Source organism: Camarhynchus parvulus, chromosome 15, assembly GCF_901933205.1.
Source record: "Camarhynchus parvulus chromosome 15, STF_HiC, whole genome shotgun sequence".
Lineage (NCBI taxonomy): Eukaryota > Metazoa > Chordata > Aves > Passeriformes > Thraupidae > Camarhynchus > Camarhynchus parvulus.
The window spans coordinates 1,579,703-1,597,613 of record NC_044585.1 but is presented as its reverse complement, the minus strand read 5'-3'; the positions used below and the strand labels follow the sequence as shown (position 1 = coordinate 1,597,613).

Below are 17,911 nucleotides of genomic sequence, written 5' to 3'. Positions count from 1 at the left end.
TTTATCAGGAACAAACATGGCACCAACACCCAAGGAAATGAAACATCAGTTCTAAAAGCCTGGGTCCTCCTCCAGCCTGGAACACAGAGCCCAGCACAGAGCCAGCAGCGATCTGAGGGGATGGATCCCACCCAGGAAATGGGGAATGTCGGCTCCAGGTGACAACAGACAGCCCCTGTGCAGGGCTGGAGCTGTGCTGAGCACACATCCCCATTCCAGAGCCAGGGGAGTGGCTCAGCCCACAGGAGGCTGCCGGGCCAGCAGGAACACGAACACGACACACGGAGGCTGCAACAGGCAGGAGGAGGGTTTATTGAAATAAAAGTGTGTATAAATAATCCTGTCCCTCTCCCAGAGCAGAGGCAGGCAGCCCCAGCCAGGCTCTGGGGGTGCCTCAGCCCCACTGCAGGTTGGGGGGCACTGGCCACTCCCCGGGCGGGGGGGCCTGCAGGGATGGGGGCAGCTCCTGCACTGGTGGCCAGCCCAGAGGGTACTGGAAGGGTGCTGGTTTCTCAAGAAGAGCACTGTGAGGGGAGATGGAAAGGGATGAGGTGAGAAGCAGTGTGTCTGTCTGAAACCAAGGCCAGGCTGGGGGCTGGGCTTCCCTGTGCCCCCTCCAGTAGCCCCCAAAGAGAAGGGGCCAGCAGAGGAGGGGTTTGGTTATCACCAAATGGGTTCATTCACACCCCCATCCCAAATCCAGCACCAGAACAGTTGTGTGACCATTCCCAGCATATCCAGGCAGCCTAGCAGTGTGTGCCAGTGAAAACTGAGGTGGGATCACTGAGGTGAGGGGGTCTGGGCTGGGGGGAGCAGCACAGCCCCCTGAGAGGGGCTCAGCAGGCACAGCTGCCAGGTGCAGGGGGTAGGGCTGCTCCCAGCCCCTCCATGCCCACTCCTCACACAGCTGAGTTGGATGAACAAACAAAACCAGCAGATGTTTCTTTCCAAGCAGCCCAAATCCCAAGCCAGCTGTGCACTTCCCAAAGGACAAGGACCCCTCGGAAACGGAGGAGCTGCCAAACCAGCGGGGTGTGTGCACCAGAGGACCCTTCAGCAGAGGGAAGAGGCTTCTCCCTCACCCCCCAGCCTGGGAATCACTCTGTCCCTGCCCCTCTCCTCAGCTTTACTGGTCGAGGCTGCTGCAAACACCACACTGGGATGAAGAAGCGCAGGAGAAAGAACCATCTCTCCCTTGCCTCCAGTTTGACCGGGGCACGTTTAAATTCATGGGAAACGTACCTTTTCCATTAATTCCCAAGTGCAGGAAGCTCATTTGTTCTCTCACACAAGCCCTGACAGCAACCTTGCAGCTTCTCAGGCCTCTACCTCCGATCCTGATGAATCTTTTTAATTGTTATGCCAGAAGAAATCTAATCAAACTCCTTTACATAACCCCGGGGAGAAGCAGCACCCTCCTCTCCCTGCGGGGCCGTGGCCCAGAGCCAACTACAGGAGTAGTTTTCCAGGAGCGTTTTCCAGGCAACTAGCACAGAGCAGTCACTTGGCTCAAGGTTTTATCCCTTCAGTGAGGATTCTCCAGAGCCCAGGATGAGGCAGGACCATGAGGACACACACCAGCCCCTCTAGGCAGGGATGTTTGGTGTCATCCCCCCAGCACTGTGGCTCAGGCACACGGTGGATATGGGGCAGAGGGAATGCTGCAAGGTTGAGCCATCACCTAATGAGCATTTCCTGAGCAGCAGGACTGATCAATAGGCAGGATGCTGCCTGGGTACTCAATTCCCTGGGGTCTCATGAGCTACAAGTGCTCTATCAAAGGTTTACATACAGCTGGAGCATTTTCAATGGCTGTCCCACAGGAATTCTCCAGTGGCCAGCAAGGTCAAGAATATTTCCTTTCTGAAGGTGTTAATGGGATCCCTCTCCTCTACCCACTTTCACACTCATGGAACTTGTGGCATCTCAGAAGCTTTGAGGCTTTGGATCCTTTTCTAATGGAAATCCATGCTCTATGTTTCCTTTGGAAATCGGTAAAAATCAATTCCATGAAATGTGGGGCTGGAGGGCACAAGGGGAGCACAGAGATGATTGGGAGAGGCTTTGGCAAGGCTGGAGAGAGGAAGGGAAGTTCCAATAGTTGGTGTTTAATTCCTGTAGCAGATGGTTTCTGAGCCTGCAGGGAGAGGGAGGCTGGAAAATGAGCAACAATCCTGGAAATTTGTTTTGTGCATCTATGGAGGAAGCAGGGACCAAGTTCTGAAGGTCTGAACATTCCTCTGGGTATGACCAAGTTGTTCTGAAGGTCTGGAAATTCCTCTGGGAACAGTGATGGCTATCTTCCGTAAGAGCAGATCCACCCTATGTTCCAGGGATCCACAGGCAGGACAAACAAAATGGGGCAAGTGAAGTGGACAGGAATGTGGGCACCTCTGCAAGGCCAAGGGCAGCTGAGCTGAGGGACAGAACAATCCCAGAGCAACAAGCTCAGACAAGCACCAGAAGGAAGCTCCTGCCCAGTCCAAACAGGGAGAGGACGGGAACAAACAGAGAAAGAACAGAAGAGAGATTTGGCACCGGCCCAAACGTCATCCCATTAAGCCTGCGGCACAGTCAGGTGAGCCAGGAAACAGCCAGTGCCCCAGTCTGAATGGATCCTGTGAGGAGGAGCCAATTCCACCCTCCCTGGCAGGCAGGGCATGGGGGAGCTGTCAACAGATGAAAGCAGGCTCCTGACACTGAACCCTGGGCATTAATGAGCCAGCACAGCAGCAGCTCTGTCCTTCCAGGTGTGTCTGTGAGCTCTGCACAGAGCAAGGGCAGCCCTCTGCTGTGGCTTGTTCCCAAAGTGTCCCCTGGCAAACGGGGACACCTGTGCAGACATCCCTGGTGGGGCAGGCAGGGCTGCATCCACACACAGGCCCCTCATGAGTGCTGCCTAGGGGTGTTGGGAGCTCTCATGCCCTGCACCCTCCCCTGTCCCAGCCCTCCTGTGGGATCCCCCTTGCATCCATACCTGGATGATGCCCAGCACCCAGTACCTGCTGCTCTGAGCTGCACTCAGCCTCTGGGCTCTCTTGTCCAGCCAGTCCTCGATAGTGCCCGGTGGGATATCTGCTCCCTCCCTCTGCAGCTCCTTCAGCCTCTTCTCTCCTGCTTGAGAGAAAGATTGAGATCAGAGAGGGCTGGATCAGAGGGAGGGCCATGAGAGAAAGGGCCACCAGATCCTTGTCCTTTCACTCCATTAAACCTGCTGCTCATTACCCTGCAGAGTTTCACAGGGTGGAGAGTGTGCACCATGCCTAGGCAGCCCCTCCTCCTCCTGTGCCCTCCTGCCATCTGATGCTTGGTGACAGCTGCAGCCAGGCAGAGCAGGGGACAAGAGCTAAACCAGCACGGTGGCAGTTTGGGCACTGAGGGGAGTCTGACATCTCCCCCCAGGGCAGATCACCCTCATCCTTTCCTGGAACAGCCTCAGCTGGCCCTGAGCTGTTTCCAGAGCTGTGTCCCTCGAAGTGGCAGCAGCAGCGGTGCCATCCCTGCCCTGTTAGGTGGAAATGACAGGGACAGTGTCCGGATCGATGCAGCCTTGGCAGCCCAGGGAGTCTGAACAGTTCCGGGTGCGTATTCCAGCCAGCAGACAGATCCCAGAGCTGCTGTCAGGGCTGCTTAAGGAGCTCCCTGCCTGATGTGTCCCCAACCCCTTCACAGCCCAGGCAGAGCTGTCACCAGCCCAGGGGCAGAACCAGGGCAGAGAGAACCAGGGGACAAGTTCTTGTATTTAGAATCATGGAATAGTTTGGTTGGGGCTCATCCTCAAAGCTCATCCTGTGCCACCCCCTGCCACAGTCAGGGACACCTTCTACTGTCCCAGGCTGCTCCCAGCCCTGTCCAACCTGGCCTTGGGCACTGCCAGGGATCCAGGGGCAGCCACAGCTGCTCTGGGCACCCTGTGCCAGATCCTCACCGCATCAGAGGTAAGGATTTCTTCCATAAATCACAGAATTACAGAATCGATCAGGTTCAAGAGAGATCATTGACTCCAACCTATACCTAACCCAAATGTCCCCTCTTTCAGTTTGAGCCCATTACTCCTTGTTCTATTTCTCATGGTGGGTAGGAACAAGGAAGGAAACCAGTAGGAAACCTCTGCTGTTTACTGAATCAAGATTTCAACTCCTCCAATCACTCTGGAAGGGCTGTGTGGGCAGATGCCCACAGGCACCCCCTGGGGAGAAGGGCACGGAGCCAGCGTGGCACAAACCCACAGCTGCCCAGTTAGCAAAGCTCCCCAGTGTCCCCCAGCTCCAGGGAGGGAGCTGGTGCTGAACAGGTCTAGCAGGAGTCCTGACACAGCCACACTCCTGCCAGCACATCAGGGATGAGGACACGCTCCCAGCAATCCCAGCCCCAGCCTAGTGAAAACTTTCCACCTAACAGAGCAGGGAACTCAGAAAACCAAATGGTGACAATAAAAAGGAAGCAGAGGCAGCTGCATGTCATTCCCTTAGCCCTGCTCATCCACCCTTCCCCCTGGTCCCATTTAGGGATCAAGGCACCTGCAGCCGTGGCCCTCAGGAGCCTGCTCCACACCCACCCACCCTATGTCACACGTTTTAAGGAAAATATTATACCTTTGCAGACAGAGTGTGAAATTAATAGTGCTTGGGCAGAGTGAAGGATCACTTCATCCTACTGGTGGCAACCAATTATTCATCCGCCTGTTGAATACTAAATCAGGATGGCAGGGATGTGCTACACAATGAGCAGCCAGATGGATAATTTGTCATCCAGCCTTTTCAGCTGCTGCTGCTGGGCGGGGTGACAATGTGCCCAGTGCCACCACAGAAAGCCCGCTGTGGTCCGGCTGCTGCTCTGAGCCCACCGAGAAGGTTGGGGACAGCAAAGTTCCAGTCTCCCACAGCTGTTCCCAGGGATCAAAGCCCCAGCAGAGCTACCTGGGGTCAACCCAACCAGCTGGCCAGGTGGGGAGATGGGCAGGCAAGGAGCTCAGCCTGGAGAGCTGGGCACTGCTCACACTCAGCTGGCAACCTTGAGCACCTTATTTCCCTTTGTTCCATGTTCTTCCACCTCTTGAGGGACAGACAAGCAGTGTCTATGAGAAGCTTCAGTGAGGCAGGGAAGAAAACCATGGAGAATCTCTCCCACCTCTCTGTACCTCTGTGATTTCCTCTTCATCCAACTCCCAGCCCCAACAGAGAACAGAGCATGAACAGTCCAAGCTTCTCTGCTCAGAGCAGGGAGCCCCAAGATACCACACCAGGGATGGAGTAGCCACAACTTACGGTCCCAGCCAGAAAAGTTCACTGGATGCTGTGGAACCACTCTGGATTCGCACTGCCCCAAATGAGGCCCCAGATATCCACATCAGAAAGACATGCAGCTGTCTCCCTGTTCTCACAGCTCCAGGATTTGCTGCTCCAGAGCAGTCCAAACCTCAGGCTCAGAAATGTGGCAGCAGGGACAGGCAGCTCTCCAGCTCCGCCCACTTTTAAGTTGTCCATGTCCCTCTGGAGCACACACATCCCATCCAGGGACCACCAAACACACCCTGAAATTGGAAATACTCCCTGAATGCCAACAGCTATTCCAAGAAGCAGCTCTGAAAGGCCTTTACCAGCCCTTGCTCCCCACACGTGCCCATGCAGCTGGACAGGTGTGAAGGTGCTTCCCCACTCCTCCTCACTGTGGTGTCTGCTGCAAAGTCTGATTACAGCCAATTGAAAGAGCATCTGTAGTTGTGAAGTGCCTCTAATGATGCCAGAGCAGGGTCCACACCTATCTTCTCTCCTCATGGGTTTTATTCTGGACAAAGGCACTGCTGTGTGAGAGATGGAACCCACCATACTTCTGGGGGGGTCACCCAGCAAGGCGATGCACAGGAAATCCCTCAGTTCCCACCCAGCAAAGAGATGCACATGAAATCCCTGGTGGATGATGTGGAACCCCAACTCCCCCAGAGCACAAGACCAGCACCAGAGCATGGCTGAGATGAGGCTGAGGAGCCCCTGCAATCGGAGCAGCCAAGCAAGTGACTGCCCTGCAGCCCAGTGTGAGCACTCCTGCTCCCTGCCCAGTTAAACCAGTGGATCCAGCCACCCCAGCAGGGCCCTCAGATCCCTGCGACCTCATGGACATCCTGCAAACCCTCCCCAGGTGTGGCCTCCTCTGGCAGCCCTGCCTGGCTGGAGCCACCAGAGCCCAGCCAGGTCAATCCTGCCTGCACTAGGGACACGGATTAGCGGGGAGCCAATAACTCTGAGCAAGGAGATGGCAATTTGACAGTGACTTTTCCTGACATGACTGTACTTAAAATGACAGCCTGGAAGTGTCTTGCTGATGAATGATGCAGCAGATGCAGAAGGCTAATGCTTTGATGGGGGAACAGCTGGGAATATGAGCTCCCTCCCTGCTGAAGGTGTAAACTGTTGCTTCTTGATGAGGATATTCTACAGGGTGCAGAGATGCTGATGCCAAAGTAGGCCAGGCTCCAAGCTGTTCTAGAACATGGAATCATCCAGAAATTTTCCTACTTAACCCACAAAACTTACACAAACTACAGGGTGAACTCCCAGCATTAAAAGGGCCAAATGTTAAGGATAATGCCATGTTTCCTTTGGCTGTGATAAAAATACTTCATTATCAAGGTGAGTTCACGGACACGGAGCTACCAATGCCAAATACTCACAGGGACTCAGGGACAGGTTCAATACTTACATGATAAAAAAAGTGTCATCACGGTTTAGATGGGTTAAAAAAAAGTCAGACAAGGCTTTGCCTGCACCAGAGCTGAGGAAAGGGGGGTTAAGAGCACTGTGGGCCCACCAGGAAAGTATCCCCTACCAGCCTAGCCACCCCCAGCATGGTCCCCCAAGGCTTGGGAAAGCTCTGGAGCTTCCAGCCTCTCAGCTCATCTCAAATCCCTGATGACCCCTGGCTCCAAAGCTGCCAAAATCTCCCAGCTGGGTCAGTGAGAGGCAGCCTGGTCCAGATTGCTCCAATCCTGCTGGCTGTGGCTTGGGATGGCTCAGAGATCCTGAGTGGGGATGCATGTGGGATATTACTGATGGAGGATCCTGTGTGAATTACACACCCTACCACTACAAGCTTGCCCTCAACTCTGCCCTCCTCATCCCCAGCACCTGGGACAAGAGTGCTTTGGCAGCTGAAGGAGTGCTGGGACATCCCCATGACAGTGTCTGGTCCTTCCATTCTGTCTGTTACAGGCTGTCCCTCTCCTCCAGCAAATCCTGCTGAGCCTTTCCCCACACCAAATCCCTCCAAACTCTCTGATCAGAGCTGGAGCCTGTGTGATGCACAAAACCTCACCATGAGAGAGGTGAGCAGGATTGAACTCTCCAACCAAGCACCCCCTGTGCCCTGGCCATCGCTCCTTCAGGGCTAATTGGTAAATGAAATGTTTGACTCCGGAGCACAAATGCAAGGTTTCCCAGTAATCTCCCTGGAATTGGCTCTCAGCAGCCAATCCTGCACTTACACCGACCCATTTGACACAAGTCAATACTCAATAACAAGTGTAATTGGCAAGGAAAGCTGCCCGAGCGCAGAGGAGCTGCCAGCCCTCCCTGCTCCGCTCCAGAGAGCTCCCACTTCTCCTGCAGGAACAGCCAGTGCCTGGAAATGCCAGAGGTTCCTGTGCTGCCACTCTGTGCACCCTCGGGAGCCCAGCAGAGGGGGGTCAGGCAGAGGCTCTGGCTGGAAGGTGGCTCTGGGAAAGGCTGGAGCACTCCATCCCCACCGTGCCATTATCGACTGCCAGCAGCGTTCAGAGATTGATCCAGAGTCACCTCGGGGGCTCTCACTGACTCAGCACAGCTCTGTGCTGCCTGCCTGCCTCCCCCTGGCTCCCCTGAGCTCTCCCTCCCCAAACAGGATCCCTCTGAGGGCCAGGAGAGGCTCTGCCCCACGCACACCCTCCTCTCACATCCCACACTTCCAACACCTCAGCCTGGCTTCGCCAGACTCCCGGCAAAACAACAGCTGGCTCCAGAGAGGATGTGGGCATGGGAGCTGCTCCAAGCTGGGCTGCACTGGGACACCAGGCTGGGGAAGGAATCCTTCTCTGCTCCACACTGTCAGGCCAGATCTGGGTGCTGTACCCACTCCTGGGCTCCCCAGTACTGAGACAATGGCACAACCCAAAATATGGGATTTTCTGTGAGGAATTTCTATTTAACTATTTTAAAAATTACACATTTTTATGAACCTAGTCAAACACTGGATCAGGTCACCCACAGATTCTCCAGCCTTGAGATATTTGAAACACACTGGATGTAGCCCTGAACACCCTGCTTGAGTTCACCCTGCTTGCAGCATGGTGAGGATTAGATGATATCCAGTGGGGATTTCAGCCATTCCACAAGTTCTCACCAACACCTCACTCACACTCCCTGGAAGTGTCCAAGGCCAGCTTGGATGGGGCTTGGAGTAACCTGGTCTAGTGGAAGGTGTCCCTGCCCATGGCAGGGGTGGAGTGAGATGAGCTCTAAGATCCCTTCCCACTCAGCCCAGTCTGTGATTCTGTGATTTTCTTTAACCACTAAAGTAACGGCTCCTGTGGAGAAAACAGAGCTACCACCTCTTTTCCCTAAAAGAAAAGTAGTTCCAAGAACGGTAGTCCCAGAATGAGAAAGTTCAAAAGTGCTCTGCAGGCTCCCAGCAGGGAGCAGCTGCCTTCCACCCTCTGCCCACACTTCACTTCCATCCAAAGCCACCCAAGCAGAGGCTGTTTCTGGATCCAGGACCCCTTTCACAGCCCGACAGCAGGACAGCTCTTCCCACCAGCTCTTCCCACGGGTGGAAGCAGCAGCTCCCTGGTAATAGCAGCAAGGTGGGGGGAAATCAAATCCATAAATTTAAGGGGATGTGATGTACCAGTGCCCTCTGCTGCTGACAGTTTTTATTCCCTGACTGAACAAAACCCCGAGGGCTCAGGAAGGCCACTCCAAACTCTTGCTGCCAAGTGGTAGCAGCACTGCTCAGCTCCAGGTTTGTGTCTGTGCCAGCAGCTTAAGAGCAGGGAGCATATGACAAACTGCAGCACTTCCAGGCTCACACAGTACTGGGAAGCAGGAGGGATTGGCTGGCTCTGTGCAGGCAGCAAGGGATCACAGCCTGCACAACCCCCCACACCCCCCTGCAGCAACTCCCTCTGCAAGAGGATGCTCAGACATTGCCTTGTTGGAGGACTCACCTTGAACCTGGGCACTCAGCTTCTCCAGGTCCTGCTCTGTCATGTGGGAAAATCTGCAGTTGGACCCAAAATCACACTGTCCTGGAATGAAATAGTAAGATTTGAAAATTCAGTTTCAAAATTCTCTAGATTAGATAATAGGAAATATTTCTTCACAGAATGGGTTGTAAAACATTGGAATGGGCTGCCCAGAGAAGTGGTGCAGTCACCACCCCTGGAAGTGCTCAAAAAAGTCTGTGGATGTGACACCTGGGGATGTGGTTTAATGATGAACATGCTGGTGCTGTATTGACATTTGGACTTGGTGATCTTAAAGGTCTTTTCCAACTTTAATAATCCTGGGAAAAGCCAGAGTCCCATGAGAACCACCCACAAGAGGTCCTTGTGCAAGCAAACCCAGACTCCATCACACCTGGATGCCAGACACAGGCCTAAGCCCCTCCCTCCAGCCCTGGGCTGGCTCTGGAAGGAGCTGCTCGAGCCCAGGCACCTCTTTCCACCTCAGAACTCCTCACCTGTTTGCAGAAACTTCCGACAAGGTTTCTTGGTTTGCTCTTCCTGCAGGATTGCAGCAGCATCTGGGGAGACAAGGGATGAACCCAGGTAAAGATCCTGGGCACGGCAAAATCCCACCATGTCCAGTCCCAAACTGGTCAGGGAGCAGGAGGAAGCAGAGGGACATGCAGGCAATGGTTTCACAGCCAGTTTAGCCCACTCCCACTGCACTCCTCAGGCTGGCACTAACACACCTGGAACTGCGTGCTGAGACAGGTCAGAGCCACACATGAGGGTTTCACCTCTGAGACTGCTTGATTCAGCAGCATCACGTGCTCAAATTGCTGGCACACACAGTGTATAAACCATCAGTGGTCATTTATTTTCTCTTCCCACTCCCCCCATCCACATCCATCACCCCCCCAGTCCCAGGAAAGGAGTGGCAGAAGCTGGGAGCACCCACCTCGGAATAAGTCGTACCAGACTCTCTTAGCCCGGAGATGCTGCACTCCATTGAGGTGTTTCTTCCTGTTGTGCAGGTTGTCCTGGAAGGACCTGTCACAGTAGTCACAGAAGTACCTTTTGCCCATGTCTCTCCTGGCAAAACAGCATCAGCATGTCCTGAGGTCATCAGGCAGCTCCTCGGCACCCAGCCATGGGAGAGGAGGATCCAGGATTTACAGCGCCTGCTTCCAAAGGAGGAGAACTCAAATCACTTAGGGCTGGCAGGCAGAGAAAGAGGTGAGACCCAACAGTTTATATCCTTGTCCATCACAGACTGCTGGGCCAGGATCTGCTGCCTGTACATGGGAGAAAAGGCCTGATCTGCATTTATCTCTGTCACCCAAAGCAACAACAGCTCTGCTGGAAGGATTCCCTTCCCTGAGCTCAGAGCACAGAAAACAGAGAGCCACAGGCTGCAGGGAAGGTGCAACACAAACCATCCAGGGTGCAGCACAAACCATCCAGGGTGCAGCACAAACCATTCAAGGTGCAAACAGGAGGAGCTGGAGGTCCTGGGGACCTTTGACCAGAACCTCTATGAGCTGATACAAAAGAGGAAGGAAACTCCCCCGTGTCCATCTCTGCAAGGTAAGGAAGAAACCCAGGAAAGTTCATTTTATCCTCAAAGATAAAACAGAAGCTGATCTCACCTGTCCTGCAGGTGGGAAGCTGCATTACAAACCCTACAGGACATACTTCCTACAACCCACTGAGCCACCTGTTTTTTCCTAGACATCATGGATTGCTCTCCCCAGCCTATGGCACCAAGGTGTGTCTGCCCTGAGTACAGCACTAAGATCACAACAGAATTTGGGAGCTCCCACCTGTGCTGGGCCTGCCACTGTCAGTGCAGGTGAGATCAGCTTGTGTTTTATCCTTCAGGCACCTGTCCCCATCAGATGTCCCTGCTGGAGGTGCAACAAACACCCTGAAGGAGCTGCAAGCTCCCTCCAGAGGGATATAAAGGTACCTGAAGAATGGCAAAGATGGATGGACTGGGAGATAAACTCCAAAGCAATCCTCCAGGTTTTGACACTTTGACAGCTGAATGCATTTAAAGAGTGGCACAGAGACCAGCAAAGAAATAAAGATTTCATAAATAAAATGAGTCCAGAATCAATCACAGCCCCCTGGCTGACTCCCCTGGCTCAGCATGAAGAGCAGAGCACCAGGCAACGCCTCAGAGCCTGGTGTGCCCAGCTCAGGCAGGGCTGCCAAGCCTCCTGCCAGACATCCATCCCAGCAGGAGCACAGCACCACATTCCCTTCCCTCCCCTGCTCCCAGGAACTGCTGCTTCGAAATCAAACCCCTGGAAATCTCTGAGGCCTCACACCACAAGTTAAAGCAAAGCTGCATTCGATGGGAAGACCTTCTGAGATTTTTAATATTGGATTGAAAACCTTCACACTGAAGGTAAAATGTTCAGATATTCCAAGTGAACTGGAATCCCTTTGAGGTTCCTTCCTGGGGGAGTGAGGACTGGCCATGCCCCGGCTGGGTGTGCTGGGACCCCAAAACCCCCATGCCCTGGGCTGATCCTGACCCAGCTCTGCAGGGCTTGAGGTCTGAAATTGTCCTCCTCCAGCCCAAGAATCCAAACCCAAGAGCTGCTTAATGAGCATGGAGCCATAAATTCCCTCATCCTTTGCATGCCTGAGTTTTGCAGCCAGGTTTGCAGCACTGTGGTGAGGCTGCTGGAATTCAGGAGGAACAAAGCTTTTAAATACTGAAAAATCCCTGTTCCACATGTTATTCCATAGTCTCCCAAAGTTCCTGGTGACACAGAAATCTCCCAGTCTCAGCTGCTGGCTCCTGTACTCCATCTCTGCAGAAGAGAATGCTGCAGACAGGGAAAACAAATGAGATTCTGCAGTGGTCCCACACAAGTTTCCAGAGATCTCCCAGGGAATTCTGCCTGCGGAAGCCCAGCAGCAGCCAGCCTTTGAAATCGTATTTCAAACTTTCCCTTTCATCACTCCAACAGCAATAATTGCAGAAGCTCCTTCCCCCTCCTCCCCCAACAACCAGGGCAGAAAGCTCCCACAGACTCCTGATCCCACATCCCACAGCTGCCTGCTCCCAAATTCTCCGAGCAATTCCCATTGCAGGGGACAGAGGGATTGTGAAAAGCAATTAGAGAGGTATCAGATTCTCCCTGAGACTTTCCCCTTCAGTGATTATACCCAACACTTATCCCCATCTTTTCAAGGATTCCACTGCATGGATGCTTTGCTGGGTTCTGCCAACTCTCTGCAACACCAGCACTTCCCAGCACTCTGTGAGTCCAGAGCAGTCAAAAGCTGCTTCTGAGCAGCACCAACCTATTTCCATCTCCCCAAACGGCTCCAGCAGTAAACAAAGAGCATTATTCAGCTGAAAACAGAGATGGCTCCTAATTAAATCCATCTTAGTCATTACGAAATAAAGTAAATGTAGCTGTTCTATAAAGAGCTGCCTCAGCCTGGCCGTTTCCTCTCAGCATCTCCAGCCCCTGATTTGCAGCTGAATCAGGGCACTCAGACCTGGGCCCACCGCAGCCATAAATGCTTCCAGCCAGGCTTTGTGCCAGCTTAAAAGTCTTCCTGAATAAATGCAAATTAAAATAAAAAAAACTCCAACAACCCAAGGCTTTATGTTGTATGAAAGTGTAAGAGCAATGCTGCACTGTGTCTCCAGGAGCCCTGCTGGGTGAGCAATACCCTGGTGTGAGGCACCTGGAAGGTGACAGAGAGGGGTTTGGGACAACTCTAGCCAAAATATCCTGGGCACCATCCCACATTTCCCCTGCTCCAGCTGCTGCCAGAGCACTCCACGCTGCTCCGTGTCAGCTGCAGATTTTATCTCTGCCCCTCGGGCCGTTTCCCCGAGCAGAGGGAGGAAGGTGACCCCGGCAGGGGCACAGACTCCTCTGTGTCTGGGGGGAGCTGCTGCTCTCCACAGCGGCCCCGGGAGGTGCTGCTGGGCCCTGACCTCAATTTCCTGCCTTCTCACAGCCCGGGCTCGGGGCCATCCCAGCCACTTCGGATACCCAGGCAGATGTGAATTAATTAAATCCAAGTGTCAGCCTTCTGATACTCAGCTGCCAATTTAAATGGGCTCCGGTCTGCAGGGAGACCTGGAATGGCAGCAGAGTCTGCCAGCACCTTCCCAACGACAGAGGCACAGATCCCGCTTTCCATTCCACCCAGAGGAGCCATGGAATCATGGAATGGTCGGGTTGGAGGGACCTTAAAGCCCATCCAGTGCCACCCCTGCCATGGCAGGGACAGCTCCCACTGTCCCAGGCTGCTCCAAACCCCAATGTCCAGCCTGGCCTTGGGCACTGCCAGGGATCCAGGGGCAGCCCCAGCTGCTCTGGGCACCCTGTGCCAGGGCCTGCCCACTCTCCCAAGGAACAACTCCTTCCCAATATCCCACCTATCCCTGCCCTCTGGCACTGGGAGCCATTCCCTGTGTCCTGTCAGAGAATCATGGAATGGTTGGGTTGGATGGGACCTTAAAGCTCATCTCATCCCAATCCCTGCCACAGGTGGGGACAGCTTCCACTGGGAATCCAGAGCTTGATTTGGGATCAACACCAACCCCACCACACACAAACCATCCTGGTAGCAGCAATTAATGGGCAGCTGGAGGGGATTTGTGTTAGATAATCCAGAGCAGTTACATTTGAAAAATAAAAATGGAGTTTTTCTGAGTTCTGCTCTGTGGTGACCAGGGTCAGAACCCAGGGCACGGCTGGAGCTGGGCCAGGGCAGCTCAGGCTGAGCTCAGGGCAAGGTTCTTCCCCCAGAGGGTGCTGGCACTGCCCAGGCTGCCCAGGGAATGGGCACGGCCCCGAGGCTGCCAGAGCTCCAGGAGCCTTTGGGCAGCACTGCCAGGGATGCACAGGGTGGGGTTGTTGGGGGTCTGGGCAGGGACAGGGCTGGGCTGGATGATCCTGGGGGTCCCTTCCCACTCAGGATATTCAGGGGTTCCAAAGGGATAACACAGCACAGGGATGTGCCAGGCACCTTCCAGGCCTCCAGAACAAGCAGAGGTCTTGTCCTAACCCAGAAAAATCCCACAGATCCCCAGAGTCACTGCATGAGGGAAAAAATATGAATAAATCAGGAGAAATTACTCTGCAGACAGACTTTGTGCTACTTCTGAGGGGGTGGGACAAACAAAACAACAGAGCAGCGTCACTTGAGGGTCTGCTCCGGAACTTCATGGATACTCATGTAACAACAGCCCTGTGGGGAGACAGCCTGAGTGTCAGGATTCCCCTGTCCCACCCCTGTCTGTTCTGCCTTCCTAAATCCAAATTTACCTCTCTCCTCTCTCTGCTAGAGTCACCGGGGGGCTGCTCTGCTCTCACCGAGGTTAAAAACAGAGAAACACAAAGAGAGGGGCAGCAAATGGGAACGTTCCCACTTCTGTTCTGCCACACAGGGCCAGGTCCCACTCCTCCCGAGGCCTCTGGAGCAGCTGTCAGAGGTTCTCTGGCCCTGGCACAGAGTGTCCAGGATGCCCCTGGATCCCTGGCAGTGCCCAAGGCCAGGCTGAACAGGGCTGGGAGCAGCCTGGGACAGTGGAAGGTGTCCCTGCCATGGCAGGGGTGGCACTGGATGAGCTTCGGGGGTCCCTTCCAACCCAACCATTCCTCAATTCATGAGCCCCACACCCCTCTCCCACTCCCCCGACACTGACGCCAACCTCCTTTTGCAACTCCAAACCCCAAAAAACACCCCAAAAACCACCCCAAATCGCCTCCCACCCAGCTCCCGGGGGTCAGCTGAGGGCAGTGACCGCAGCCTCCTTCCTGTCCCTGTCACCCCTGGCCGGACACCCTGGCAGGGCAGGGCAGGGCAGGGCAGGGCAGGGCAGGGCAGGGCAGGCCCGGGGTGTCTCTGCCCCCTCAGCCCTCCCGCCCCACCGCCCCCTGGCCCCAGCCCCGTCTGGGTCCCGCCCCAGCCACGGCCGGGCCGGTTTCACCGCACAGCCCCGGGGCTGCCCAGCGGAGGCCGCTGAGGACAAGGCGGGAGTGACGGGACGAGCGGAGCCTCACAGGGACCCCTCACAGGGACCCTCGGTACCCCCGCCACACTTACCCACCTCTGCCAGGCCCGCGCCGCGCCGCCTACAACTCCCACAACACCCTACGGCGACAGCGCATGCGCAGATCACAACAGGCGCAGAGCGCAGCCTACAACTCCCCGCATGCCCCACGGGCGCTTAGCACGCTGTACAAATTACAGAGCACCGCCTACATCTCCCAGCAGCCCTCGCGGCGCGGCGCAGGCGCAGAGCGCGCAGGCAAGATGGTGCTGCTGCGGCGGGTGTACGGGTCGCTGTTCCGCCGCAGCTCCACGTTCGCGCTGTCCATCATGCTGGGCGCGGTGCTCTTCGAGCGCGCCTTCGACCAAGGCGCGGACGCGCTCTTCGAGCAGCTCAACGAAGGGGTAAGGGCTGGGTAAAGGCCTGGCCGAGGCCGCCCGGGCGCGGGCCCAGTGCTGAAGGTCAGGCCGGCCCCGCTGGGCCCCGCCCCGGCAGCCCCGGGCCCGCGGCTCCGCCTCAGGGCTCGCTGAGGGTCAGCGCGGCTCGGCCGCCCCCGAGGGGCTCCGCGACTGTCGTGGCGCTCGGTGGTCCGGGCTTCGGGGTGTCCTTGGGCTTCTCTGGCCGCTTGGAAGGGGCGTGCAAGGCCGGGGGAGCAGGAGGAGGAAAAGGAGCCGCTTTTGTGCTCTACAGGCCCCCGGCTTGGCCGATCTGCCCACGGCAGAGGGAGGGGATAAGGGCTGGTGGCCTTGGGTGTGCCTTGGGTAAAAGGGGTCAGGTCGTCCTTAGGTTCCCAGGTACAGCAGTGATGAGATAATGAGGCAGGATAGCGAGGCAGGCTTGGGGGAGACCTTAGAGCCCCGTTCAGGGCATACAGAGGCTCCAGGAGATGAGAAAATGACTTTGAACAAGAGCCTGAAGTGACAGGACACAGGGAATGGCTTCCACTGCCAGAGGGCAGGGCTGGATGGGATATTGGGAATGAGGAATTGTTCCCTGGCAGGGTGGGCAGGCCCTGGCACAGGGTGCCCAGAGCAGCTGGGGCTGCCCCTGGATCCCTGGCAGTGCCCAAGGCCAGGCTGGACACTGGGGCTGGGAGCACCTGGGACAGTGGGAGGTGTCCCTGCCATGGCAGGGGTGGTACTGGACGAGCTTTAGGACCTGTTCCAACCCATTCCATGATTGCTCTGTGCATCCCTGATGTGCAGGAGCAGAACTGCCCTCTCTAATCTGGGTGGGAATTCGAGGCAGTGTCTCTGGGCCACTAATCCAGAGCAGAACAGGGGAAGGGGAATCTCTGCAGCTCCCTCCCTGTCCAGATTAGAAGCCAGGAGCCCCCATGTGCATCCTTGTGTCCCCCAGATCCAGTACAGGACTCCCATCACCACCTCCCCAGGCAGGATAATTTGCATTTTGCATTCTGCTATCCAAACCCCACAAGAAGCTGCCTAAAAGATCTTGATTTTTTTTCCTGCTTGTTTTGCCTGCAGAAATTGTGGAAACACATCAAGCACAAGTATGAGAACTGAGCAGCTCAGCAGCAGGAGCCAGCCTGGGGTGGCAACAGGCACTGCAGGGATGTATTCAACCTCCTGAAGCTGGGAATGGATTCCTGATGGAACAACTCCGAGCCACCAACTGATACCATGTGAAGCCAGATGGACTCAAGGAGTTCTGCTGCTGTACTCCCCTTACTGTGTTCAAATAAAACTCCTGGTCCTCTCTTGTGTCTGTGTGTTCACCTCACTTGTCCTTTGCTCTCTTTGTGCCTCCTCCTTCTCTGGGAGGTGGAGAATCTTTAAAAACAGCCCTGTGCCTGAGGTCCAAGGCACTGTCAGGAATCACCACATCTTAAAATGGGTTTGAAAGCACTTAGAGAGACAGATGTGGTTCATGACAGCCCTTGGCTTCTGCCTGGGAAGGGTGAGAAGCTGTCTGCTTCTCCTGGTCTGTGCACAGAAAAGGGGCTCAGAATCACTCACAGCACCTTTTGTAGCTCAGCTGTGCTGGAATTCCTGGCCCGGGGCCTTTCAGAGCTGCAGGTGCTGCAGCCCTGCCCCAGCAGGAGTGTGCTCTGCACAGCTGGGCTGAGAAGGGATCAGCTGTAGCTGGCAGAGGTGCTGTGGATCCCTTTCCCGATTATCCCTGCACCACCCGGCTGCTCCCATGGCTGCAGGAGCAGAAGTGATGTCAGGTTTGTGTGTCACACCTGCCTCCATCCCCAGTGACCCAAGGGAAGGGGCTGGGAAGGCAGAGGGATCACTCAGTTCCCCCAGGGGCTGGCTCAGAGGAGTCATGGAATGGTTTGGATGGGAAAGGACCTTAAAGATTGTCCAGTTCCTTTACCCTGTGCAGTCATTCCCTTCTCCCTGAAGAGCCCAGCCCTGCCTGGCCCTGTCAAACACTTCTTTCTACATGGGAAGGCTATTTGGGCACTTCCTGGGGTAATGACTCAGTTAATTCCTCAGCTCTCAGGTGGCTGTAGGGAGATGTGCCTGAGTGACTCCTCCTTTTCCCACTTTCCCAGTCCAGCAGCCCCAGCTCCCCCTCCTCAGTCCATTTTCACTAATCAGGAGCAATTCCAGCCCAGGCTGAGGCAGAGCCCATCAGAGGCAGTGCTCACAGCAGCTTTGTTGGGTTTGCAAATGAGTGCCAGGGGGGTAAAACATTTACTCTGAGAA

At 55.2% G+C, this 17,911-nt stretch overlaps 2 protein-coding genes across 5 annotated transcripts; one reads left to right on the top strand and one right to left on the bottom strand.

Moving 5' to 3' along the window:
• Positions 1–292: 292 nt before the first annotated feature.
• On the bottom strand, positions 293–15,328 carry ZMAT5 (zinc finger matrin-type 5). 4 transcript variants are annotated; one of them, XM_030958948.1, is made up of 6 exons: positions 15,287–15,328; positions 10,155–10,380; positions 9,712–9,774; positions 9,197–9,277; positions 3,003–3,114; positions 293–524 (listed from the first exon to the last, which is right to left on the bottom strand). In XM_030958948.1, exons 2-6 carry the CDS (start codon positions 10,279–10,281, stop codon positions 395–397), a joined length of 513 nt encoding a protein of 170 aa, XP_030814808.1. In that variant the 5' UTR covers positions 10,282–10,380; positions 15,287–15,328; the 3' UTR covers positions 293–394. The 4 variants fall into 4 exon arrangements, with proteins under 4 accessions (XP_030814808.1, XP_030814809.1, XP_030814810.1 ...); XM_030958949.1 differs by having other exon boundaries at positions 10,155–10,377; positions 15,287–15,326; XM_030958950.1 differs by having other exon boundaries at positions 10,155–10,377; positions 15,291–15,326.
• Positions 15,329–15,467: 139 nt separating this feature from the next.
• Positions 15,468–16,956, top strand: LOC115909497 (cytochrome b-c1 complex subunit 9). Its single transcript, XM_030958892.1, has 2 exons — positions 15,468–15,637; positions 16,721–16,956. Exons 1-2 carry the CDS (start codon positions 15,497–15,499, stop codon positions 16,757–16,759), a joined length of 180 nt encoding a protein of 59 aa, XP_030814752.1. The 5' UTR covers positions 15,468–15,496; the 3' UTR covers positions 16,760–16,956.
• The last annotated feature ends 955 nt before the right edge of the window (positions 16,957–17,911 follow it).

Excerpts from the sequence above, each read along its gene's own strand:
- ZMAT5 (XM_030958948.1), bottom strand. The coding sequence starts at position 10,281 with ATGGGCAAAAGGTACTTCTGTGACTACTGTGACAGGTCCTTCCAGGAC. Across the intron at positions 9,775-10,154 it reads CTGGTACGACTTATTCCGAG|ATGCTGCTGCAATCCTGCAG; the intron begins GTGGGTGCTCCC and ends TTGTCTCCCCAG. Across the intron at positions 9,278-9,711 it reads TCGGAAGTTTCTGCAAACAG|GACAGTGTGATTTTGGGTCC; the intron begins GTGAGGAGTTCT and ends ATTTCATTCCAG.
- LOC115909497 (XM_030958892.1), top strand. The coding sequence starts at position 15,497 with ATGGTGCTGCTGCGGCGGGTGTACGGGTCGCTGTTCCGCCGCAGCTCC. Across the intron at positions 15,638-16,720 it reads TCGAGCAGCTCAACGAAGGG|AAATTGTGGAAACACATCAA; the intron begins GTAAGGGCTGGG and ends TTTTGCCTGCAG.